The 24515-nt window shown below is 59.3% G+C and overlaps 1 protein-coding gene across 2 annotated transcripts in view; it reads left to right on the top strand.

The window, feature by feature from the left end:
* Positions 1 to 22738, top strand: part of LOC102242613 (ras GTPase-activating protein 4) — a 24791-nt gene extending 2053 nt beyond the window's left edge. Inside the window, exons 2-21 of one of the 2 annotated variants that reach the window (XM_005879143.2) lie at positions 4540 to 4596; positions 5998 to 6111; positions 6579 to 6640; positions 7754 to 7883; positions 9710 to 9791; positions 10364 to 10495; positions 10731 to 10822; positions 12070 to 12187; positions 12440 to 12590; positions 12893 to 12957; positions 13249 to 13361; positions 13598 to 13790; positions 14026 to 14163; positions 14713 to 14857; positions 15097 to 15266; positions 17443 to 17580; positions 18663 to 18798; positions 19761 to 19881; positions 21849 to 21913; positions 22074 to 22738. In XM_005879143.2, the coding sequence (XP_005879205.1) occupies positions 4540 to 4596; positions 5998 to 6111; positions 6579 to 6640; positions 7754 to 7883; positions 9710 to 9791; positions 10364 to 10495; positions 10731 to 10822; positions 12070 to 12187; positions 12440 to 12590; positions 12893 to 12957; positions 13249 to 13361; positions 13598 to 13790; positions 14026 to 14163; positions 14713 to 14857; positions 15097 to 15266; positions 17443 to 17580; positions 18663 to 18798; positions 19761 to 19881; positions 21849 to 21913; positions 22074 to 22195 (2344 nt within the window). In that variant the 3' untranslated portion in view covers positions 22196 to 22738. The remainder of the gene's footprint in view (positions 1 to 4539; positions 4597 to 5997; positions 6112 to 6578; positions 6641 to 7753; positions 7884 to 9709; positions 9792 to 10363; positions 10496 to 10730; positions 10823 to 12069; positions 12188 to 12439; positions 12591 to 12892; positions 12958 to 13248; positions 13362 to 13597; positions 13791 to 14025; positions 14164 to 14712; positions 14858 to 15096; positions 15267 to 17442; positions 17581 to 18662; positions 18799 to 19760; positions 19882 to 21848; positions 21914 to 22073) is intronic. The other variant, XM_014550133.1, reaches the window with a different exon arrangement.
* The last annotated feature ends 1777 nt before the right edge of the window (positions 22739 to 24515 follow it).

Genomic DNA, 24515 nt, shown 5'->3' with positions numbered 1-24515 from the left:
GGTGGGGCATTTCGGTGGACTACCAAGGTCTCGGTCAACTGCCGGGGGTGTGGCCGGAGGGGATGAAAGTGCCCCCTAGAAATGAGTTTTCCTTGGTAGTTTCTGAACACTTAGTACCTGGGAGTGTGCATCTGAGACGCTCCTGGGACCCAGGGGCTGTCCTGGGGCTCCCTGCTGTGCACTTGGGATGGGAGGTGCTGGCTTGGAGAGGTGACAGGTAGGGCAGGAGGCCAGGACCCTTGCAAGATGGAGTGGCTGGGGAGTCGCTGTTGCTGGTGCCCTATGCTTTACTTGAGCCATCACCTCTAATCCTCACAAGCACCCGGCAAGGCAGTCCTCATCATAACATTTACAGACGAGGAAACGAGGCTCCGAGACAGGAAACGCTGGCTCCAAGCGCAGAGCAGGGTCTTGGGTCTGGGGCCCCTGCCAGGCGCAGGCACCTAGGGCTTTCCCGGTCCCTGGCCAGGTCTGAGGAGATTTCAGGAGCCCTTGTCCTATCTTTCTCAGTAGTTTCCAGAGTTGAGCTGCCCCATTTGATCCCTGGCTCCTTTGTATGCAGCCTTAGGCTGCTTCCTGTCCCCGAAGCCTCAGAGATACAAGCTGCGGAGAGCACAAAGCTCGGGGGGCTCTGGAGGAGGGGGCGGAGGAGAGGGAGCCCCAATGCAGCATAGGGTCCAAAGTCTGCTGGGCTGGAGCCTCCCCACACCCAGGCTCTTCATCTGGCTCCTGGATGCAGCCAGGTGGCAGGATGGGGAGGGGCAGGGGGGGCAGTACAGGAGGAAGGGGCCAGGGCATCTCTCTGGCACGGACAGTGGCCCATAAGAGTTTCCCAGTACACTCAGCGCCAGGAGCAGTTCCAGTTCAAGGCCTCCTGGGCCTGATGAGGCCAGGCTCAGCAGTTGCCATGGCAATGGGTGAGGGAGGGTAGTGGGGGACCATCTCAAGGTGGGTTTCTGTTTGTGGGGGAGGTGGAGTGGGGGCTGGGATTGTGGTTTCTGGGGTCAGACGGCAGATGTTCTCTGAGAAGGGTCTCAGCCTCCAGACCCAGCCACTAAGCACCCCCGACACTGGCACCAGTAACTAGGTCAGCTTGGCCTCCTCTGGCTGGTGGCAGCTGGGAGGAGCAGCTGGGAGGAGTGGCCCCTCTGTCTGTTGCCTCCCTCCCCATCCCTGAAGCGCTTGCCTGTGCCTGGCTCCAGGCTCTCACCAGCCCAGGGAGCCAAGGTGCCCGGTTTCCTGCACAGCCCTGCCTCTGCACAGCTGAGGGACTCTGGGCAAGGTGCCTTCATTCCCAGGGGTGGGGCCACCGAATCCTGTGGGTTCTGCCTTTGCCTTGCCTTGCCTTGCCCCCCTTCCTGCCCTACTCCCGTCCCCTCACCTCCTTTCCTCAGCCTTTCCTAACTGTACACCATTCTAACCTGTCAACTGTCTTTTAAACCCAGCTGTGACCCCCTCCCCCAGCCGCTCACCTTTGGGCTACTGCCCTTCACAGCCCTGCTTCTGCATGTGTTTGGGGCCTTCTGCTTTCAAGCACTCCCCTTCAGAGTCCTCCAGAAAACTCCTACTCATCCTTCAGGACACCTCTCAGCTTTCTCAAGGGCTTTTACTGGTGCCCTGGTGCAGGCTTCACCGTCCCTGTCCTGCACCCCTCAGGACTTCGGGTCATCTGGAGTTAGGGCAGAGCCCTTGCTAGCAATTGCTCTTTCCTGGGTTGCATGTGTCACGTGACTGTGAGGATAGGAACCATGACTCATTTGACCTCACATTCTGGGTAGCCTGAGGGACACCTGGTCCCCAGTGGAGGGCAGTAAGAGGTGTTGAGGTCCTTCTCATTAGCCCTATAATGTGCCCAGTTTGAAGACGGGGAAACTGAGGCACAGGATGTGGAAGTCATTTGCCAAGGCCACGTCGGTAGGTAGAGAAGCCAAGATTCAAGCCCACTCTGTGGCTCACAGGCTGGGAGTCCTAGCAGGACGAACGTCACAAGAAGCCAAGATTCAAGCCCACTCTGTGGCTCACAGGCTGAGTCCTAGCAGGACGAACTTGCTGTGGGCTCAGTGGGGAGAGCCTCACGAATGCCATGCTCCAGGACGGCAAGCGCTTGGCAATCACAGGAAGCCCTCCCTGAATGCTGGGGCAGGCGGGTGGTGAGCCTACCTCACTGCCTCATCAGCCTCCGGCCTGCCTCCTGAGCAGCCCCCCTTCCAGCCAGGGCTTACACGTTTCTGAGGACGAGGAGCTCACCGCCTATCGTAGTGGCCCATCTTCCCTGAGACAGTTCTGAGGAGGGAAGCCCTGCGGACAGAGCTGCTACCTGCCCCCCTGCCACTTCACTCATGGGTGTTTAGTTCTCTTAAGGTTCCTCTCAGAGCCTGCCTGTTTCTGCCATGCCCCCTCCCGCTGTCTCCCATCCTTGGGTGCCTGGGTCAGATAGACAGGAGCTGAGTCTCATGGTGACCGGTGACCCACTGGCTCCCACGCCCAGTGACCCTGGGGACAGGCCCGGGGCTATTTCAGGGTTTGCCTTGATCCTTCCTCTTCCACAGCCTGGAAACTGCCAAGGCCCTAAATATAGAGGCCCTGCAAGTAGCCAGGCTGGGCCAGAGCCGGCAAGTGGCTTGGGGAAGGAGAAGTCGTGGAGCCCAGGGGCCTCACCAGAGCAGAGGCCACTAGGCAGGGCACGGGTCCCAACGCTGTCCCTGCACACAGGGTCTGTTCCTGCCTCTGGGTCTCTGCCCACCTCCGTGGCCCTGACTACAACATGAGCCCCAAACCTCACTGTGCGTTCACGGTTCATCCATTGAGTGAGAGCTGAGCAGAGGGTAGTGCTGGGCTCGCAGGGGTACACAAGCGGTTCCCTGCCCCCCAGGAAACCCCAGGGCAGGAGGCAGAAGCAGGGCAGAGAGGGACCTGAGGTGGGGGGCAGCCACAGAGGTCTCAGCCCCCACTGACCTGTCCCTGGTTTCTCCAAGCTTCTTGTTCAAACACTTGTGCAGCTCCTGGGCCCTGCTGCCCAGTCCAGCATTTGGGGAACACGGGGACCTGTTATGTAAGGCCTGGGGTCCCCTTGCCTTGGGATGCAACCTGGGGTGTTCCCCAGGGGCTGGGGGAGTGGGCTCTTAAATGCTGGGGGTGGGGGTTGCGGGTAGAGGAGCAAGGAGTCTAGGGCGGGGCTAACTTTGACTAAACACCTCCCATGGCCTGGCCCTCACCTGTGTCGGGGACCCAGGGCAACTACAGGGAGCTGGGAGAAGCTGGCAGACATTTTCTGTTGGCGTCTGAGAGCCTTTGGAGACGTTTGTGTCGAGTGGTTTCCTCAAAAGAGGAGCCTCTTTGAAAAGGGAAGCAGGGCTTGGAATTCCCCAGCCTCCAACACAAAATACACTTCCTTTCCTTTTTAAAAATTATTATTATTTTTTAAATCCTCACCTGAGGAGTTGTTTTTATTGATTTTAGAGCGAGGAAGGGAGAGAGAGAGAAACATTGATGTGAGAGAGAAACATCGATCAGTTGCCTCACGTACTGGCCCTGATCAGGGGATCCAACCCACCCCCCGGGTTATGTGCCCTGACCGGGAACTGAACCAACGACCCTTCTGTGCACAGGACGGCGCTCCAACCAACTGAGTCACACCAGCCAGGGCTACACTTCTGTTGTATGGATGCCAGGCCTGAAGGGCATTTCTGGAGAAGGTCTTCACCCCGCTTCTCGCCCAGTACCAGCCCTGGACCTGGCTGGGGCTGCCCTCAACCCCATGAATCCCCTGCCAATGAGACGGGCGGGACTGGGCAGTCCCGGGTTTGCCTTCCTGGCCCTTTGTTCCCAGGTGGCTGGGAGCTTGAGGACAGATGGTTATATTTGTTCACTCATTCAGCAAACACTCATAGGACCCTGTCTTATGGCAAGCCTTGTCCTGGGCCCTGGGGACACAGAATGGTCCCTACCCTCAAGTCACTCAGGTGGGGGAAGCAACTGATGGGACATCACAGCTTCCTGGGATGGAGGGAAACCTACTGAGGAGGGGCCGGCAGTGGGGTCACAGGGGAGACCTCACTTCCTGCCCCTGGGACAGAGAGGCTCTTAGAGGAGGGGCTGAGGCTGGGAGGATGGGAGGGCAGTCCAGGCAGGGGAACAACAAGAGCAAAGGCTCAGAGGAGAGATGACAGGGCTGCCTGTGGTGTGGAGGGTAGGGGTGTCAGGGAGCTGGCCTGAGGCTGTTGTGACTTGTGACTGTTGAACCAATGACCCTTACCCTTCAGTGCACAGGATGACCCTTACCCTTCCGTGCACAGGACGGCACTGGCCTGGTGTTTCTGTCTTCCCTGAGGTGGGGCAGGGGTGGGGCGAGAGCCTTGGTGCAGGTTCCTGCCTTCCTAACCACCCCCAGCCCAGGACCCAGTGCCTCAGCCTTGACTGTCGTTTTCGGGGTCACTGAGGGCCCCTGGCAGAGGGATGGGAGCTGCCTGGGAGGCCCTGCCCTTGACCCCACTTGCAGCATCACCTGCCAGCCCCTCCACGCGCCTGTTTGTCTTACAGTAACGGCAGCAGTGACCCCTACTGCATCGTGAAGGTGGACAATGAGCCCATCATCAGGTACACCCCCAGCCCCAGCCCCAGCCCATTTCAACACACAGACCTCAGAGGGGTGTGGAGTTGTGTGGCGAGGGGCATCTAATCCCCTGGGCCCCCACCACACCCTGACACACCTACTAGGAGGTGGGAAAGATCCTCTTGCTGATTACTGACCTTGGCACCAGCATCTGCTGCGGGCCAGGCACTCGGCCAGAGGCCCCTCTCACCAATGGGTCTGTAGTCTTTACAGCCCCCAGGAGTGACACGATGATGATTTGTAACAAGACGGTCACTTATGGGAGTGCTGTCTCCGCCATACTAAGTGAGGTTAGCCCATTTAATATTTACGATGAGCTACATCTGATATCATTAAACCCCATTTATGGATTAAAAAAAAACCCCCGAGGCTCTGAGAGACTAAGTAACTTGCCTAAAATCTCACCCCAAAGCCTGAGCTCCTTCTCCCCTCCCTGGCCCTTGCTCTGACCTGGGGACCCCTCTCCCCTAGAGAGCCCCACAGTGGTTATTCCCCAGAAAAACTGCTCCCCTCCAGGCTGGGGGTCCCCAGTCTGCACCCAAAAGGCCCAATCCCCTGGGCCTCCCTTTTCTCCACGGGCTTCACGATTCTGGGCAGGGCCTCTGCTGTCCAGTCCCCTCCCTCACCCAAGCCTCTGCCTCAGACTTCATGGCCAGAGCTGCTCTGCGGTTCCGTCCAGCGGAGTGCCCGAGGCTGACTGCTGGCCAAGGTGCCTGACTCACAGTTCACCCCCAGCGAGCAGGGCCCATCTTTTTTCCAGACTCTCTCCCAGCCACAGACAGCAAGTGGAGAGAGGGCGTGATGGCCCCGATCGTCTCCGCGACAGGCAGGGAAACTGAGTCCCAGAGTTCAGTGACCTCCCTGAGAAGTGGTTGGGTGGTTGCCTGAGCCTTAACCTGGGTCCGTGGCGGCTTCGGCCTCCCCCATGCACATCCCTGCTGAGTCCCATGTGTTGAAGGCTCTGATCCGGGGGGGTTTGGCCAGAGCTGGGTGAGGCCCTGAACCGTGGCTCCCAGACTCCCCAGGAGGACGGTCTGGCTCCAGAGTCAGCTTGGCCATCACCCGGCCTCCAGCCAGCAAGTCCGTTCAGCACCAGGAGCCAGGGAGTCCTGCTGTGTGACCTGAGTGCTGCCAGCTGTGTCCTCAGTTTCCCCAAATGTAAAGTGGCCTGACAGAGGCAGCCCTGTGCCCACCCCGGCAGAGAGGGAGGTCAGGAGGGAGTGACTGATGGTGGGCAGGGGGCCTGGGATGTCATCAAACAGCAGGGCAGTTGTTGCTGGGAGTGGAAGGGGATGTGGACAAAGGTAGGCTCAGTCACCCGCCCCGCCTTGCCTCAGCCTGGGGCCTGCAGGTGGCTGGGCAGGTCTGAGGGTCCTCTCCTGTAGGACAGCCACCGTGTGGAAAACCCTGTGCCCCTTCTGGGGTGAGGAGTACCAGGTGCACCTGCCGCCCACCTTCCATGCGGTGGCCTTCTATGTCATGGACGAGGATGCCCTCAGGTAACGTGGGCCCCGCTCTTCAGCTGGGGCCTGGACCCCACCACCTGCCCCTCCCTGGCCCCGTCTCACTGTGGGGACTGCTGGTCACTCTGCATCCTCTGTAGCCTGGAGGGAGGGGGGCGCCCAGAGGGGTCTGGAAGGGTGTGAGGGTGTGTGCTGTGTGGATTCACCATGCTTGTGCCATGTCATATGTGTGCATGTGTGGGAATACAGGCATAGGTGCGCTATGCGAGTGTAAGGATGTGAGGTAGGAAATGGGCACCCAGAGAGCATCTTGGCATCTACGTGGGCACACGGGTTGGTCCATGTGCAGAAATACATCACGTGCAGAAAGGTCATGGGTCCTACTCGGAGAGGCCCCTGAAGTGACCTCCCTGTTCCTCACAGGGGCCCTAAACTGGGTGGGAGGAGGGTCCTGGGCTCCCCGCAGAGCACTGCCCAGCTCTGGCTCCCTCTCCATCCTCCAGCCGGGATGATGTTATCGGGAAGGTCTGCCTTACCAAGGACACCCTGGCTGCTCACCCGAAAGGTAAGGTCCCCAGGAGGGAGCCCACAGCCCACTCCTGCTCCCCGCCTCTGGCCTTCCCCCTCTCTCTCCTCACTGGTCTCCCCAGTCCCAGCCTTCCCCCTACTCAGAGACCCTGGCTCTAGGCTCCTTCAGGCCCGATGCTCAGGGAAAGCCATGTCTGCCCTCCCCAGAAGGGCCTGTACACCCACCTGTGTGCCCTGGGCCCCATTCTGCCTCCAGGTTGGACCGCATCCCCCAGAGCAAAAGGGCTGCTCGTGGTGGGATCTGAGGCCTCTGCCGGCAGCACAAGGGGCCTCCTTAAGCTCCACTGCTGAGATGCAGGGGCCCACCCAGTGCAGCTGGCTCCTCTGCACCCGCTGAGGTCCTCTCAGCCTGGCCCCAGGCCTCTCTGTCCCAAGCCTGAGCCGTTGGCCTCGAGCTGGGCTAGGCTGGAGACCCCTTGGATGGTTCCTAGGATGCTGGCGCTGCTTTGGGGGTCAGCCCTGTCGCAGCCTTGCTGTGTGCCCTGTGGCAGGGGTTGCCTTCTCTGGGCTGAGTCCCCATCTGCCCATGAGGGTTCAGACCAGAAGCTCTTAGCTGCTTCGGCTTTGCCAGCCCGAGCCCCTGCAACTAACTCTCAGGGGCCTCCCAGGCACACCTGCTCCTGTCTGTGTGGTTGGGGCCCGCATGTGGGGGTGGGGGCGGGGGGGAATCTGCTGACTCATGGAGCCTCTTGGCCCCTGCAGGCCAGAGGCCTCTCCTGCCGGAGGCCCCAGCCAGCCCCTCAGGGTTCAGTGGCCCCAACGATGCGATTCTCTTGTCGCTTCCCCTTCTGGGCCCTCCTTCCAGCATCCCTGGGCAAGAGCCATTCTCCCCGTTTTAAGATGGGGAAACTGAGGACAGAGGGCAGTGCCATGATGACTTGGGGTCAGGGCCACCCTGACACAATAGTGAGGATACAGGGGTCACAAGTCTGAGCCTCAGTTTTCCCATCTATCACTGGGGACAACAGCCCCTGCCTCAGAGGAGCTTGAGAGGATTCTGAGAGGACTAAGGAGGGGGCCCGTGGTGCCTGGAGGGTGAAGGGCGTGGGATGGGAAGAGCCAGGACGCTGGCTCACCGGCAGCCTCACAGGTTTCAGTGGATGGGCCCACCTGACGGAGGTCGACCCTGATGAGGAGGTGCAGGGCGAGATCCACCTGCGGCTGGAGCTGGTGCCGGGGACCCGTGCCGGCCGGCTGCGCTGCTCCGTGCTGGAGGCCAGGTGAGATGTGGCGGGTGGGGAGCAGAGCGTGGGCCCCAAGAAACTAGAGAAACCCACTGTGGATACTGGGCCTCCTCTCCCCATCCACCTCCCGGCCCCGGGCCTCCTCCCATCAAAGCCTGCTCTCAGGCTGACGGGAGAGGTTCCTGGGATGACCCCACTCAGGAGGGCATGACTCTGAGGGGAAGAGGTGATGTTCTAATGGTGGAACTTCGGGCATCATAGACCAGTTGTGGGGTGAGGGGGTACCCTGAACCATGATCATACAGCCCCAGTGCCAAGACTGGCCTTCCCCTGGATTTAACATCAATAGGAGGTGCTTGGTGTGGTGGTTGGCGGGTGTGTGTGTGTGAGAAAGAGGTTGCTGAAAATCTCCAGTGGGAAGTGGGGGATTATGCTCAGAGGGGGAAGGTGGGCCTGAGTCACCTGTGACAGGGAATCCCCCACCCTGCGTATTTTTAGCTGCAGCCTGAGTGTGAGTCACACTCCAGGAGAATCGCCTTCCTTTCTGGCTCCAGCCCACCTCCACTGGGTCCTTGCCTGCCTCTGGGCAGGAGGGCAGCCCCAGCCTATGGGAGCTCCCCCCACTGCGGAGCGGTGGGCCTCTCTGGGAGGAAGATTCTCTCCTAGAAATGAGAACTGGGGCTTCCCTGGCTTTATTTTCTGTCCTGGGCTGGAATGTGGAAGAGACACAGCCAGACGGAAAGTGATGGTGATGGGCAGTCACAGTCCCGCCCCTCATGCTCAGTCATCCTTTCATACTTCCTCCTTCCTCAGCCTCACGGGCACCAGGCTCTCTGTGGCGCGCACACACACACTCACACTCACACACTCAACTCACACGCTGCCCAGACTGCTGGGGACCTGGTGGCTGGGGCAGCCTGGCCTCCTCTCAGCAAGTCCCCCGATGGGGAGTGGTCTGTCCGGGTCTCTCTTTAGAGTGTGGGGGACTCATCACCCGTGTGCTCAGCTCAGACCCTGCTGGGATTTGGGGACAGCACAAGAGGCTGCCTTTGCCATAGAGGCAGAAAGAACATTTTTCTCCTCCTCTTTCTGGGCAGATTCTCAAGACCAACCTCTGGAATTCCAGTAGATGATTCTGATGTAGAAAGAAAAGCAGGCATGAGAGGCCTCACACTTCACTATGGAAAGAGCAGGAAATAATATTTACAGCAAAAGGAAGAGGGGTGGGCGTTGTTCTTCCACAAAGTTGCCATGCGGGGGTGCCTGGGCCAGGTTTGGCCTTTGGAAGGGACCATCTGTGGAGAGAGGACGATCGATTGAGCTGCTTACCACGACCCCCTCACGTGGGGGTGTGCCTGGGCCAGGTTTGGCCTTTGGAAGGGACCATCTATGGAGAGAGGACGGTCGATTGAGCTGCTTACCAAGACCCCCTCATGTAGGGCGGGGGGTGTAGGGCAAGCCTTCTACCAGCTCAATACCTCAGTTACGGGGTTTGTCCTGTCTTTTTACTGGTGAGGAAACCGCAGCTCAGAGAGGCAGCGCCTGCTCAGGGCTGCCCTGAGAACAGAGGTGGGGGGACCAGGGCCTGGCTGCCTCACTACTGCCCCTGCCTCCTCCTTCGCCCCAGTAGGTGCAGCTGCCTAGTCAGGAGCTGTGGCTCCAACCTGGGGGGTCCTGAGCCTGGTGTGGGGGCCCGTGTGGCGAACGCTGTGGGAATTAGGGTCCAGAAAAGGGAGGGGTGCTGCTCACAGTCACCCAGCTGGCCAGGGGCAGGGTGAGCTCAGGCCTTCCCAGCCTGGTGCGGTCACCCCACAGCCGGGGTAGCTGAGTGACAGTGGATGCTTCGCTCCCCGCCTCCCCAGGGACCTAGCCCCCAAGGACCGGAATGGTGCGTCTGACCCCTTTGTCCGTGTGCGCTACAATGGCCGGACACAGGAGACCTCGGTGAGGAGGCCTGTGGGCTGGGGTGGGGGTAGGGAGGCTGAGGGCCCCACCCATGCCCCTCGCTGCCTCACCTGCTCGCCATCACCTGGGAGGTGAGGCTAGGGCTGCCCTCTTACAGAGGAGGTTCAGAAAAGCAGGGTGACCTCTCTGAGGACACATAACAGATCCAGGCCCTTCTGGCACCAACCCCTGTGGCCTCAGCCGTGTTTCACTCCTGGCCAGGCCGGACCCAGACAAGCGGCAAAGCCAACAGCTGCCTCCAGTGCCGTCCTCACCTCCGGGAACCGCCAGGGGGTGGGCTCAGCCTTGTGAAGACCTGGATTTTCGGTGCAATCTCGTACTTTTTTGTTGAGTGGCCTTGGACAAGTGCCTAATTCCAGGCCTCGGTTTCCCCACTTGAGAAATGGGTGGGGGCTTGGACAGGAAGTGTTTACCGCTGCTATTGCAGGGCCTCCGCCTGGACCCTGCTGGGAAAGGGTCCCTGCAGGGAACCCAGGGGAGCTGTTTGGGGTGGCTCTGCCCTTGGCTGGGTCTGGGGAGCCCATGGAGTCAGCCCCCTACTTTCTGGGCAGATTGTGAAGAAATCATGCTACCCACGCTGGAACGAGACATTCGAGTTTGAGGTGGAGGAGGGGGCCACAGAGGCACTGTGCGTGGAAGCCTGGGACTGGGACCTTGTCAGCCGCAATGACTTCCTGGGCAAGGTGAGCACCCTTCCCTTCCAGGCTGTACCTGCCACCTTCAGCACCTGTCCTCCCAGCCACCCATCCCTCCAACCTCCCAGAGAGGGCCCTTGGGAGACCTGGGACGCCCCAGAACCAGCAGCTACCTGTCCCCAACTCTCCCTGGTGCTCAGGGACCCTCCGATAGTACAGTAGTTGGCGAGAGAGACTTGTGTGGCTCCAGTGTGGCCCCGCCCTATCTCTGCCCGGCCCCCAGGTTATGGTCAACGTCCAGAGACTGTGGGCGGCCCAGCAGGAGGAGGGCTGGTTCCAGCTGCAGCCCGACCTGCCCAAGAGGCGGAGGGAAGAGTGAGTTTCTGGGACTTGGTGGCTGGGATGGGGGCTCTGGGCCTGGGGGTGGCTGAGCGTGGGCTCCTGCAGGCAGGCAGGTGGGCCGGGCCGGGGTAGGTGATGCAGCCCCAGGTTTCTTTCAGCTCGTACCCACCCCATCCTTCCCTCAGTCCTGGGCTCAGTCCTCTGAGCTCCGAGGCAGGACAGGTCTCCTGCTTCCTGCCGTCTGGAAGTTTCGGGAACAAGCCCTCAGACCCTTTCCCTTTAAGAGTTTCTCTGCAGACCTCAGACTAGAGTTCAGGTCCTCAGAGCCGGAGTCAGTGTCCCTGCACCAGAGCTCTGACTTGCCCCAAAATTCTCTGGGAATAAGGTGGCCAGCTAAAATACAAGATGATACAAGATGTCCAGTTAGAACCAAACTTCAGATAAGCAGTGAATAATTTTTTAGTGTAATTATGTCCATGAACTATTTGAAACAAACTTATACTAAATTTTAAGATTTAACTGAGTGTCTTGTATTTTTATTTTGCTAAATCTGGCAGCCCTATCTAGGGAGCCCTCTGGGTTCCTTGCCCACCCCTCAACTCAGAAACGGAAGCTCAGCAGTGCCCCCCACCTTGGATGGTGCGGCCTTGTCTCTCTGCTGAAGGCCCCAGACCCCCATCCTCACCCTCAACAGGGCAGGGCAGAGCGGACGGCTGTACCCAGCCCCCAGGCAGCTCTGTCTTCCGGCGCCTACCGCAGGCGAGGCCGCGCCCAGCAGCACCACTGTGAACTGTGCTGTGCTGCGGGCAGTGGGGCCTCAGAGACTGTTAAGCTCTGGTCGGTGCCCTCAGTGGGAGGGGAGCTTGGAGGTTAGATCTAAGTGGCAAGTTGCTCACCTGCTGGAGCCTCAGGGCCCTCGGCAGGTTGTTGTGCAGGTTGGGGATTTGCTCCCGGTGTAAAGTGTGTACATGAAGGAACTGTTCTCCGGGAGTTTACAGCAGAGAGCCCAACAAGTCCTGTGGGTCAAGCCAGAGTCCACGGGAGTCTAGAGGTGGCAGGGAGCCAGGCCTTGAGGACAGATGGAGTTCCCATGAGTATAGAGGCGGGAAGGGCTTTCCAAACAGAGCAAACCACTTGGGCAAAGAATGGAAGGTGGGGCCGTGCGGGGAACAAAGGTGGAGGGGTCAGTAGAAAGACTGGGAGGCTGGCCCCAAGCAGGGAAGGTGGAGGCAGTGGGGCCCAGGGTCCCTGGTGGAGAGGTCACGTGCTGCCCATTCCAGGGGCAACCTGGGCTCCTTGCAGCTGGAGGTGCGGCTGCGGGACGAGACGGTGCTGCCCTCTGGCTGCTACCAGCCCCTGGTGCAGCTGCTGTGCCGAGAGGTGAAGCTGGGCACCCAGGTGAGGGGGGGCCCCAGGGAAGGAGGGAGGGTCCAGGGATGGTAGGCCTGGCCTTCCTGTCCATCTAAACCCACTCTGAGGAGCAAGAGCCAGTTTTCAGGATGGTAAGGAACTAGCTGGTGTCCAGGGGCCCCTGCCATCTCTTGGGAAAACTCCCTCACCCTCCCTGTGGCCCTCTGAGGTCCTCAGACTGAAGGGTTTGGGTTCCCTGGTGCACCCTGCAGCCCCGCCTCTCCTTGCTGCCTCCCGCAGGGCCCAGCACAGCTGATCCCACTCATCGAGGAGATGACCAGCACTGAGTGCCGCCAGGAAGTAGCCACCAACCTGCTCAAGCTCTTCCTGGGGCAGGGACTAGCCAAAGGCTTTCTGGACCTGCTCTTCCAGCTGGAGCTGAGTCGCACCAGTGAGGCCCGGAGGGAGTGGCCTGCCTGAGGGTGGGAGAGTGGAGCAGGGAGCCAAGGACTCTAGAGATGCTGGGATGGGAGAAATCTCAGAGGTCCTCCTGTAGGAGGTAGATGGACTTGATTAGGAGGAAAAGGGTCAGGTTAGGAAGCAAGGGAAAAAGCAAAAGGCAGAGGTGAGGCAGTGGGTTGAGACATGGCAAGGAGGCTCTTTACTGAAGGGCCCTCTTAGAACCCCAGGGTCCTCTTCGCCAAAGCGTTGTTCCTCTCCCAGCCCTCTACCCACTGGAATTTCTAATTATAGATGAGGCCAACACCCTGTTCCGGAGCAACTCTCTGGCCACAAAGTCCATGGAGTCTTTTCTGAAGGTGAGGTTGCATGGTATCTTGTTTTTGTTTTATAGATGAGGAGACTAAGGTTCAGAGAGGCCAAGAGACATAACTTAAATTCAAGGCTTCTGTTAGCGGTTCCTTCCTTCATTGATTCACTCATTCATTCTCATTCATTCATTCATGTAGCAACAGTTTGAGCTGCATTCCTTATGTGCCTGGCCAGTCCTGAGTGGATACAACAGGCAGATGGTGCACAGGGTGGCTGGGAGGCCAGCGGCGGGGTGATAGCCAGGAGACGGGACCAATGCTGCTCTCGGTGGCCCCCAGGTGGCTGGGATGCGGTATCTGCACAGCATCCTGGGCCCCATCATCGACAGGGTATTTGAGGAGAAGAAGTACGTGGAGCTGGACCCCAGTAAAGTGGAGGTCAAGGATGTAGGGTGAGATGGGGGGGATCCTTGTGGTGGGCAGGGGGTTGGAGATGGAGGTCAGCTGTGTCTGCAAGTATATGTGTATGACTCTTTTTGCCTGGATCTACCTGCTCACCCGTGTGTTGTCTCTGTGTCCCTATCTCCGCTGATGGCCTTTTTGCGCCTGTATCTCTGGGAGTCCCTGCCTGTTATGTGTGCAGACGCTGACTGCGACCCTCTCTGACGGTCGCATTCGGCCCACGCAGGTGCTCTGGGCTGCACCGCCCACAGACTGAGGCTGAGGTGCTGCAGCAGAGCGCAAGGACGCTGAGCGCCCACCTGGGGGCGCTGCTGAGTGCGCTCTGTCGCTCCGTTCGAGCCTGCCCAGCCGTGGTCCGCGCCACCTTCCGCCAGCTCTTCCTGCGCGTGCGGGAGCGCTTCCCCAGCGTCCAGCATGAGGTGCGCCCTCTGCAGGCAGGGCTGGGAGAGAGAAGAAAGCGGTAGGGAACGGGAGCAGTGGGGCCCCAATGCCCAGTGAAGAGGGGTGGCAGGGGTGGCGGTGGTGGAGTTAGTAGCCAAGGGCAGGAAGAGGGGCAGGGTCAGGGGGAGAGACAGCACGGAAGGGAAAGGGGCTCCCAGAGCTCAGGCTTGGGGGAGGCCAGCCCACGGCTCTTCCTCTCCCGCACACCCCCAGAACGTGCCGTTCATCGCTGTCACCAGCTTCCTGTGCCTGCGCTTCGTCTCTCCCGCCATCATGGCACCCAAGCTCTTCCACCTGCGGGAGCGACACGCGGACGCCCGCACCAGCCGCACGCTGCTGCTGCTGGCCAAGGTGAGGCTGCAGGCGGGGTGCCCAGCTGGGTGCTGAGCGGGGGTCCTCGCCCGGATGCACTGTGTTCCCAACTGGCTCCAGGGAGTCCTTGTGATTGGGCTACTGATCCTCTCACGTGGCACAGTTTACAAAGCTTTTCCACGGTCGCCCAGTCTCATGGGTAAGGAAACAGGCCTGCAGGGGAAGGAGGTTGCCCAGGGCCACACAGCCTGTTGGTGGTGAATCCCGGGCCTTTCAATCCCATGTCTGCTTACTCTCAGGCTATCTGTCCAGCCCTGGGCTGGGGCCGGCATACCCCGTGGGGCAGAGTCTGATATAAGACGTGCAAAGGAAGGGCAATAGGTTGGGCGTAGGTAGTATCAACTATCAGGCCCTAAATGTCTCAAACGTAGTGATCTGTTTACCCTTGATCCCCGGAGGGGTTGGAGTGGGCCTGTGAGCAGAGCCTATGCTGACTCTGCCTCATTTCTATTGTGGGAGTAGCACAGACTGGGGGTGGGGGTTGGGGGGTGTCAGTGGTTTGGCCCCTGACCCTGCTGTCATCTCCAGGCCATCCAGAATGTGGGCAACATGGACACGCCGGCTTCCAGGGCCAAGGAGGCTTGGATGGAGCCGCTGCAGCCCACGGTGCGCCAGGGCGTGGCCCAGCTGAAGGACTTCATCACCAAGCTGGTGGACATCGAGGAGAAGGAAGGTGAGCCCTTCTGGAGGCCCCGCCCACAGTACCCTGTTTGCATCTGACCTGCCACCAGTCCTGTGGCCCCATCTGCCTCTGTGCCTCTGGCTGCACCCACAGCTGCTAATCACGTTTGCTCTGCCCGGTCCCCCCGTGGCCCTGCCCCTGCCTGTGCCTCTGGAAGCTCCACCTACAGCCTGCTGTTGTTGCTGCCCACCCCACTGAGCCACTTTTTCCCTACGTACCCGGCCTGGCAGAACTGGACCTGCAGAGGGCGCTAAGCTTGCAGATGCCGCCAGTGAAGGAGGGGCCACTCTTCATCCACAGGACCAAGGGAAAGGGCCCCCTCATGTCCTCCTCTTTCAAGAAGCTCTACTTCTCCCTCACCACGGAGGCCCTCAGCTTTGCCAAGACACCTAGCTCTAAGGTGGGTGAGGAGAGAGGCAGGCACGTGGGGCTCTGAGGGGTTGTATCACCCTGGAGCGCCTGTCCCTTCCTCAGAGCCCATCCCAGGGTCCACTAGGATCAGAGAAGAAAGCCAGGCAGGACTAGCCTTCTGATGGCAGCTACAAAATCACCTAAGACCTGGGAGATCCCAGCCGGTGTGGCATTAACCCGTGAACCAAGAGGTCACTGGTTTGATTCCCAGTCAGGACACAGGCCCTGGTTGTGGGCTTGATCCCCAGTAGGGGGCATGCAGGAGGCAGCCGATCAATGGCGGAGATGTTTCTATCTCTCTATCCTTCTCCTTTCCCCTCTCTCTAAAATCAAAAACATATTGGGGGGTGGGGAGAGACACATGAGAAAGAAGCTCCTCGGTGAAGGGGGAATGGGGCAGGTAGCTGATATGGTATCCAGTTCTGGCTTCTTGGTCAGGTGCATCAGTGGGGTAGGAGGCTGAGAAGTGCATCAGTGGGAGAGCAGGGAAGCAGAGAGGAGCTAAGGGGAGTCCTGGGTTTCAGCCCTGTGTACCTAGGGGAAGTGTCTCAGCCTCTCGGGGCCTTGGTGTCTTGGCTGTAATTGGAGATAGTGGTCCCTCCTTAACAGGTTTCTAAGGATCAAATGAGATGATCTTTCTCCTGGCTCCAAGCAGGATCTAGACCAGTGGTCGGCAAACTGCGGCTCGACAAACTGCGGCTCCGCGGCTCATGAGCCACATGCAGCTCTTTGGCCCCTTGAGTGTGGCTCTTCCACAAAATACTGGCTCTTCCACAAAATACCGACTTCTGCACATGGGCCACGAAGTTTCAATCTCACTGTACGTGCGTGCCCGCACGTGGTATTTTGTGGAAGAGCCACACTCAAGGGGCCAAAGAGCTGCATGTGGCTCATGAGCCGCGATTTGCCGACCATGGACCTAGACCAATGGTACTGCTAAAGACACTGTGTCCCCTGGGCTGGCCTCCTTTGAGCACTTTTCTCCCAAGAAGGGCTTAGTGTACACTTTCTGGGTGGATCTGTTGACCCCTGCTGGGCCAGCCTGCCCCCCAGTCAGCCAGGCTCTGGGGATGGCCAGCCAGGGGTGCCCAACCAGCCCTGAGCAGCCAGGGAATGCTGAGGGGGTGAAGGAGCTCCCTGGGGTGACCCCTCAGCTTAGGCCTCCCACTTTCTAGCTTTTTTTACTCTGGGCAACTGCCCAGCCCTGGCTCCCCTCAACATTTTCTGTAGCCTCAACAAAGCCTGGCTACCCGCAGGGCCCCCCCTCATCCTACTCTGGGCCCTTTCTGTTCCTTGGAGATGCCTTTCTGTGGGCGAATCCTGTGTATCCCCCTGTGCAGTGTCACCCTCCACTACCTCCTTCCACCTCCTCTCTAGCAGGCCTGGGCACCACATCCTCTGGGCTGTCCCTTCTGTCCTTTCAGTGGCCCCAACCTGAGACGGCTCAGACATGTGTCCCCAGGGCTCCCCACGTCTTCCCACTCCTCCAAGGGATGGCACTGCCCTCTCTGCTTGTCACTGAAGCCAGTGGGGGTGGTGGGCTTTGACGCCAGGCTGGGAGTGTGGGCATTACCCCAAGGACCATGGGGACTGGTCATTTGGGTGATGTGGGGCCTGGTGATTTCTGATGGGAGGGTATGCAAGAGGCAAGGAGAGCAGGGTCTGGGACTAGTGGCATAGATTCAGCTTGAGCCGATTGGAGTTGTCTCAGGGAGTGGATATTCTACATCCAGAGCTTTTCTCTGCCCCATTTGTATCTCATTAGATTCTGTGATGGTGGGAGGGGTGTTAGGAGGTGGAATATGACTCTTAAGAGCTTGGGAAAATAAAGGTGAGCTGGGAAATTAATAACTGCAAAGGCACATGGCCTGGCCCATGGCAGGCATTACCTTCCAGCCCCGGGGAATGCTGGGTGTCTAGAAACATTCCAAAATTCACACCTCCCAGGACTGCAGGGAGCCTCTGGGAGGCTGGGCACTTGGGCCCCATCTGTCTACGTTCTGTCCTGGCTGAGGACACTCCCAGAGCAGGCTCCTGGAGAGAGAGGCACTCTGGGTCCCCCACACCAACCCCTGGTGCTGCAGAAGGGGAAACTGAGGCCCAAAGATAGGAACTGGAATGGCCTCAACTAAGACCCTGAGCCTCCCTCCCTCTCCCCTTCCCAGAAAAGTGCCCTGATCAAGCTAGCCAACATCCGGGCAGCAGAAAAGGTGGAGGAGAAGAGCTTTGGCAGCTCACACGTCATGCAGGTCATCTATACGGACGACACAGGCAGGCCTCAGACCGCCTATCTGCAATGCAAGGTGTGGCCATGGGGTGGGGGTGCCCTGGGGGAAGGGTGCTGTGGGTGGCCCCTGGGTGTGCTGGAATGAATGAATCTCCCAGCCACATCAGGCACAGGAAGGTATGTGAGATGTGATGTGAGTGCAGTGTGTGTCTCTCCGTGGGCCTGCCCAGGCACCCCATGTACGTCCGGCTGCACAGGGCACACATCTGTGGGAAACTGTACTTCCAAGTATCTGAGTTGGTTGGTGCCTCTGTGTTTCTGTGTATGTGCATATCGACACATAACAATCATGTCAATGCATGTGTGTGGCTCTGGGTGCATGCTCTCACATCCCCTTCTCTGTTCATGGATTAACTCGTCCATTCATTCTTATTGAGCACCTGCTAGGTTCCAGGCACTGTTCTAGGTGGTGGGCGTAGGGCAGCAGACAAAACAGAGCCCTTGCCCTAATGGACCTTATATTCCAGGGAAGAAGATAGGCTGATAAAGAATAAATATTTACAATGGCAAATAGTGCCTTGAAGGGAACCAATGGAGACTAAGAGAGATAGGGAAGGGTCAAGGGGGTGCAGCAGGGAGGGGTGCTGCTTCATAAAGGGTGGTCAGGAGGGCCTCTGGTTGGCATTTGAGAGGAGACAGGTGAAGGAGGGAGCACTAGGGGAAGAACTCAAGCAGGAAGCTGGAGGGTCCTGGCTTTCCCTGGGAGTGACAGTCCTGCAGGTGTTAGGTGGTCACAGACCTGTCCCTTAGGGCCCCGCCCACTACGGGTCCCTGTTGGGTCAGAGTGCAGAGCCTCAGGGGAAAAGCGGTGGCAACAGGGCCACCGCATATGGTTGTCAGGTTGTGGACTACCCAAGTGCATGGCCATGGGGGCCAGTGGCAGCTGAAATCCAGCCCATGTTCTGTTCATCAAGCCAGGCGCCCGGGCAAGGGCTGGGCCCACTGGGAGAGGGCAGTCTTTCCTCATTCACCCCAAGCTGCTGAGTGTGCTAGCGGGGAGCATGTTGTCCTGAGTGGCACAGGAGCTCCAGTGGGGAGGGCTGCCTGGAGGGGGCGACCTCTGATCAGCCCCCTTCCCCCCACTTCTGGTCCCTGCAGTGTGTGAACGAGCTGAACCAGTGGCTGTCTGCACTGCGGAAGGTGAGCATCAACAACACTGGCCTGCTGGGCTCCTACCACCCTGGAGTCTTCCGCGGGGACAAGTGGAGCTGCTGCCACCAGAAGGACAAGACAGGTGGGTGGGAGTGAAGGCCTGGGCCCTGCTGGGCTGCATCTGTCCACAGCGGGCAGCCCGGCACTGGAGCTGGTCGGGGGGACCCTGGGCCTTGGGCACTAGAGGGATGGCACCGAGGAGCTTCTACTAGAATTTTCTGTGATGACGGAAATGGTGTGTATCTACCTCAAGCACAAGTGGCTATTGAGCACTTGAACTGTGGTCAGTGCAGCCAACGAACTGAATTTTAAGTACTTTTAAATTTTATTTAATTTTAATTAAATGTAAACAGCTTTACTTTAGCGTGGCTAGAGGCCATTGGAACCTGACCCACCTGCACAAGCCCAGTCCTGGACTTGAGGTTGCACAGGGGGTGGAAATGGGCAGCTCTTTGCAAGGGTGTCTCTTGCTGGTTGGCCTCGCCTGCAGCCTCTGACTATACCCATCCCAGTGATAACCCTGGTCGTCGGTGAAGTGGGGCTCCCCAGGGCACTATGAGGCAGAGCCCGGAAGCCCCATTTTATGGAGGAGGAAACCGAGGCGTAGCGAGGGCAGATGCCTCTGCCAAGGTGGTTAGGCCAGCAAGTGGTCGGGCAGCTCATCCCAAGGCACAAACCCCCTGCTGGTTCCCTCACCATGATATCACCTCCCAGGATGCTCTCTGCTTGCTTCCAGGCAGGCACTTCTAGAAAGTGGTCCAGCTCCCTAAGTGGCATCCTGGGCAACTCCCACGCTCTGCAGTCAGGTACCCCATGGCTCAGGAGTGAACCGGAGAGAGGAGCTACTGCCCTGGGAGTGTGGGGAGCCCTGGGTAGGCCCTGGGCCAGACTTTCCAGACTGTGCACCCAGCCCGGCCTGCCCTGGGGCCCCCTGAGTCCATCCCTGTCCCTCTCTAGGCCTAGTTTTCCCATCTGAACTGCCAGGAAGTTGGACAGGAGCACTCACAATGCCGGCCTGAAACTCTACCTTCTCTCTGCCCCCAGATCTGGGCTGTGATAGGACCCGGTCACGGGTGACCCTGCAGGAATGGAATGACCCTCTCGACCATGACCTGGAGGCCCAACTCATCTACCGGCACCTGCTGGGCATGGAGGCTGCACTGCGGTGAGGAAGCCTGTGCAGGGGCAGTGAGCCCCAAATTCGAGAGCTCGTGCCACCCCGAAATGTGCTGGGGGGGGGCGCAGAGCTGGGGTTCAGGCTTAGGAATGCTCCACGGTGGCTGGTCACCTCCCTTCTACTCATGCCTAGCACCTTTTGGCTTTGGCAGCCACACCTGTGGAGGGGCCCCGCCCTGGGTCTCTACAGCATGAGGCCAGCTCACGTTAGGGTGAGGGCCCCAGGGGCAGGCTGACCAGACTCCCCATCTGTCCAGCCTTCTCGTGGTGCCATCAGAGCACAGCATTGTCCTCAGCCAGCTCCCAGAGTTCCGTGGCCATCTCGGTTAATTCAATGGTTCTCCACCCTGGCTCCAGTGGAGAAAAAACAGGATGCTTTTCAAAAACAACTTGAAAACAGGATGCCCTGGCCCTACGCCATGACTCAGAATCTCTGGGGGTCCGGCATGGAGGTGTTTTAAAGAGGTGCAGTGCTTCCTGGTGTCACTGCTTCCCTGGGCAGGTCTGTCCCCTGCACTCCCACACCTGGGCCTGGAAGGGGTGGCTGTCCATGTTCCTCCTCTATCTTCCAGGATTTACCTCTTCAAAGTCCTTCAAAGCCCATGCTGTCAGACTAGACCCACTCACTTCCCTGTGAAATGCAGTCCCCAGTGGCCTCCAGGTCACTCTGCAGCCACCTCCTTTCTGACCCGGCTTTCTCTCCTCCCCTGATCTGGCCCCCTTGCTCCCCGACTTCATCCTCCACCCAGAGGACGCAGCCACCACCCTGTCGCTCTGTTCCTGAGCTCCACACTCCAGAGACCTAACTCTTTCACCCACCTGGACCCTCACTCCTGTGACTATACCCTACAACCTCTCATCCCTCCTCCTCCTCCTCCTCCTCATCATCATCATCATCATTGTCTAGGCTCCACTTGAATTTCACTTTATGTCTAAACACATAAACCAAGTGGGCCTCTGCACTTGCTGTGTCCTTTGCCTGAAGGCTCTTCCCCAGGTATTCACATGGCTTATTCCCTCACCTGATCCGGGCCTCTGCTCAAAGGCCACCTGTCAGAGATGCCTTCCCTGACCACTGTTACTCTAGAACCTTATGAAGCTCCTCCGTATGTGGTGTTTACTCGTGTCTTGCCTGTCTCAGTTACACTGAGCTTGCTGAGGGCAGGCCTGTGGCATTCGCTGCTCTAATGCCAGTACTGAGAACAGTGCCTTTCACATTTCAGCCCCGCCGTAAATTTGAGTAAGAACATGAGAGGAGGAGTGAGGGAGTGACGGTTGAGCTGGTCTGTGAGGCTTGCAGGATCTCGTAGAGAGGGAAGCAGGGAACGGCATTCTGGGCAGTGGGGGCCACGTGGGACAAGGCCAAGGAGACTGCCCCGAGAGAAGCAGGAGAGCAGGTGTCTGCGGAGGAGGCAGAGCCTGTTAGACCTTGGCCGAGGGAAACATCTCTCCCAAAATAGACCGGGGAGACCGTCCTAGGGCCGAGCCAGGGGTTCCCAAATAAGGAACTTCCAAGTAGGGGGTCCGTGCGGCCGCTCGCCCTCCCTCCACGTAGGCGCACAGAGGATCAGACCTGACCGGACTGGGGACAACCGGTTAGGAACGTGCTTAAGATGTCACTGTCTCCATGCCAGTTAGCTCGTTCCATGGCCCGTTAATACTGCAGGAATTTCAGGCCCCAGCGGGCTCTTTTCCCAAGGGCCCTCCAAAACAGGAGCCACGTGGTCGAACTTGGTTTCCCAAGTGCCTTCTGCCGAGGCCAGTGGGGGGGGGGGGGGGGAGAACCAGAGGAGGAGGCTGGAAGAGGGAAGGCAGGAGGTGACCAGGGGCCGAGACCTGGGCCCAGGTTTCTTCCCCAGAGATGGAAAGAGTCAGCCCCTGCGGCTCGGGAGGCCCACCCTGGGTCACCCAGCCTTCCCAGCAAGGGCAACAAGATCCCTCTCTGTCCTCCCCCAGGGAGAAGCACCAGCAGCTGAGTGCAGGCACAGGGGCAGGCTCCACATTCACAGGCCCGGGTGAAGGTAGGTCCTTTCCATCTGGACTCCTTCGGTGGTTTGAGCCACACTCAGGATGCTGCAGGTGGGGCTCCTGAGGCCCACTTCCGGGGGCCCTCTGACCTTTGGGAGAAGCACTGGGAGGCGAGGCCCAGCCTGCTCTGCCCTCAAACTGCACCTGTTTCAGCACCAGAGGACCGGCTGGCCCAGCTGCTGCAGGTGCTGCAGGACCTCCGGGAGGCGCACAGCTGCAGCCCCGCCAGCTCCCCGGCCTCAGAGCCCAACTGCCTCCTGGAGCTGCAGACGTGAGGCCTGGCCTGCACTCCCTCACCGAGCCCCTTGCCGGCGCCTGGACACCCCTGGTGCACTCTCAGCCCTTCACCTCAGTCCCTCTCCTTGGGGTGCAGGGCCTGGGTCTCTCCTGGGCTGGGTGAGTTTGGTAGCCAGGGACCAGGGGAACCAGGAGTCCAAAGCTGACGGCTTTGCCCCATCATCACCCACATGAAGTCTCTAGGGGAGCCGGGGGCTCCTGCTCCTCCGAGAGGCCTGGCTGCTCCCTGCAGCCCCTGCAGCTCTCACCGCCGCTAGCCCAGACTCTCCAAGGACCTTCCACTCCTGCCCAGGGCAGACCCAGCCAGAAACCACTCCTAAGATGGTCCACACCCCAGGGGACTGGCACTTCCTTACGCAGAGAGGTGGGCGGGAACACGGAGCCCGGGAGAGCAGGCCTTGACCTCAGCGCCCACTTGGCTCTGGTCCACCACGCCACCTGCTCTCCTCACAGCCGCTGGCCGTGCCCCTGGGAGAGCATCGCAGTGCTCTGTCGCCAACAATAAACCTGCTGTGACTGTGGCTCTGGGGTCTCGTGTGGGGGCCAGAGGAAGGAGTGGGCCTCGGGACCCAAACAGCTGCTCGGGGAGGTGGGGGAGGTGGCCAAGGACTGGAGCCCCCATAGCCTCTGCAGCCCCATCCCTTCTTCCTTGCTTCCCTCCCTCCCAGGGGGGCTCCTTTGTCCTCCCAGCTGCTGTCCCCACCATGCCCCTGGGTTCCACTCCTCCATCCCCCACACGCCACATAGCCTGCCCTGGCTCGCCCGCTGTCCTCTCCCTGCAGCCCCAACAGGCTCCAAGTGTCCTGAAGACTCATAATGCCAACTCCCGTGGCCTGGCCCTGCCAGCGTTCCTCCGGCCAACCCTTCCTTCAAAGCAAGGCTCCCTCTGGTCATCACCTCCCTGCCCTCCTCCCGACCCAGCTCTAGGTCCACAGTAACCTCCAACATAATTAACAGATGGGGAAGGGGCAGGAGCTTCCAATACGTTCTCTAAAACTCTGATCCAACCAAGCTCAGAGCCTTGCTTCTGGGTCCTAGGCTGGGGCAGTCCACAGCTGACCAGCAGGTCCTGGGACAGGCCATCGGGCAGGCTGCATACTGGGTTCTTTGAGGGCGGGTAGAGGAAGCAAAGGGGACATGAAGGGACAGGGGCTGCCTCCTTCCCTCTGCCCCATGGCTTTTGAGGCCATGTTGACCTTTTCTCCTGGCCTCAGCCTTGACGGGGACAGTGGACCCTCCAAGAAGCCCACTAACCCACCCCCTTGCATGTTCATTGCCTCTTGGTTGCGATGCTACTGTCTCTGGACCTCGTGAGCCTCTTTGCAGGGCTGGGTGACCCTTCTCCCTTCCCGGCCCAAGGCTTGGGTCCAGGGGTGGCTGAGCTTGCTCTGTCCCTACCCCATCATGAACACCTGGTTCTCTGGCTACTTCCTTAGTGCCTCACACAAATCCTCATGCCTGTTGGATCTTCTTTGGTTTCAAGGACCTCATGGTCAGGAAATACAGACCCCAGGGTCTCCTAAGCCCTAGGGCAGGGAATGAAGGGGAGAGGTGTGCACTGGTTGGGGCTGCAACAAGTAGAATTCTGGATTTTATTTTTTTATTTTTAAATATATTCTACCGATTTTTCACAGAGAGGAAAGGAGAGAGATAGCCAGAAACATCTATGAGAGAGAGAAACATCGATCAGCTGCCTCCTGCACACCCCCCACTGGTGATGTGCCTGCAACCAAGGCACATGCCCCTGACCGGAATCGAACCTGGGACCCCTCAGTTCACAGGCCGACGCTTCATCCACTGAGCCAAACCGGTCAGGGCGGAATTCTGGATTTTAAATGCACACATACATCCAGCTCCCGGCAACACCCACCACCCTCTCCTTTAGTGGGTCCTGGTATGGACATGGCCACCACAGCCAGAAGGGGAGTTAAAATGAATAAATGCCTGGCACTGTCCCCACCGTTCATGTACCCCCACCCCTAGGGTCTCCTCTCAGCTCTGAGCAGAGCTGCCTACAGTACCATGGTCTTTTTTGAAGCCACTCGGGTAAAAGGAGAGGCACAGAAGAGACTCCTGTCGGCCCATCACACAGGAAAATGCCAGCGGTCACACTTTCCCCTGCCCAGGGACTCTACACCAACACCACGCCCCATCAGGATCGCCAGGCCTGTTATTTGCCCAGGGCCTGGGGCAGGTCCCCCAGATGTCTTGAGGCCTGCAGCCCAGGGAGCTGGCAGTCAGCACAGGGCAGGCACCCTGGGAAGCCCTGAGTGGGTCCAGCAAACACAGAACATGCAT

This window comes from Myotis brandtii, unplaced genomic scaffold, assembly GCF_000412655.1.
Source record: "Myotis brandtii unplaced genomic scaffold, ASM41265v1 scaffold583, whole genome shotgun sequence".
Lineage (NCBI taxonomy): Eukaryota > Metazoa > Chordata > Mammalia > Chiroptera > Vespertilionidae > Myotis > Myotis brandtii.
The sequence above is the reverse complement of the archived record's forward strand: the minus strand, read 5'-3'. Positions and strand labels throughout refer to the sequence as shown.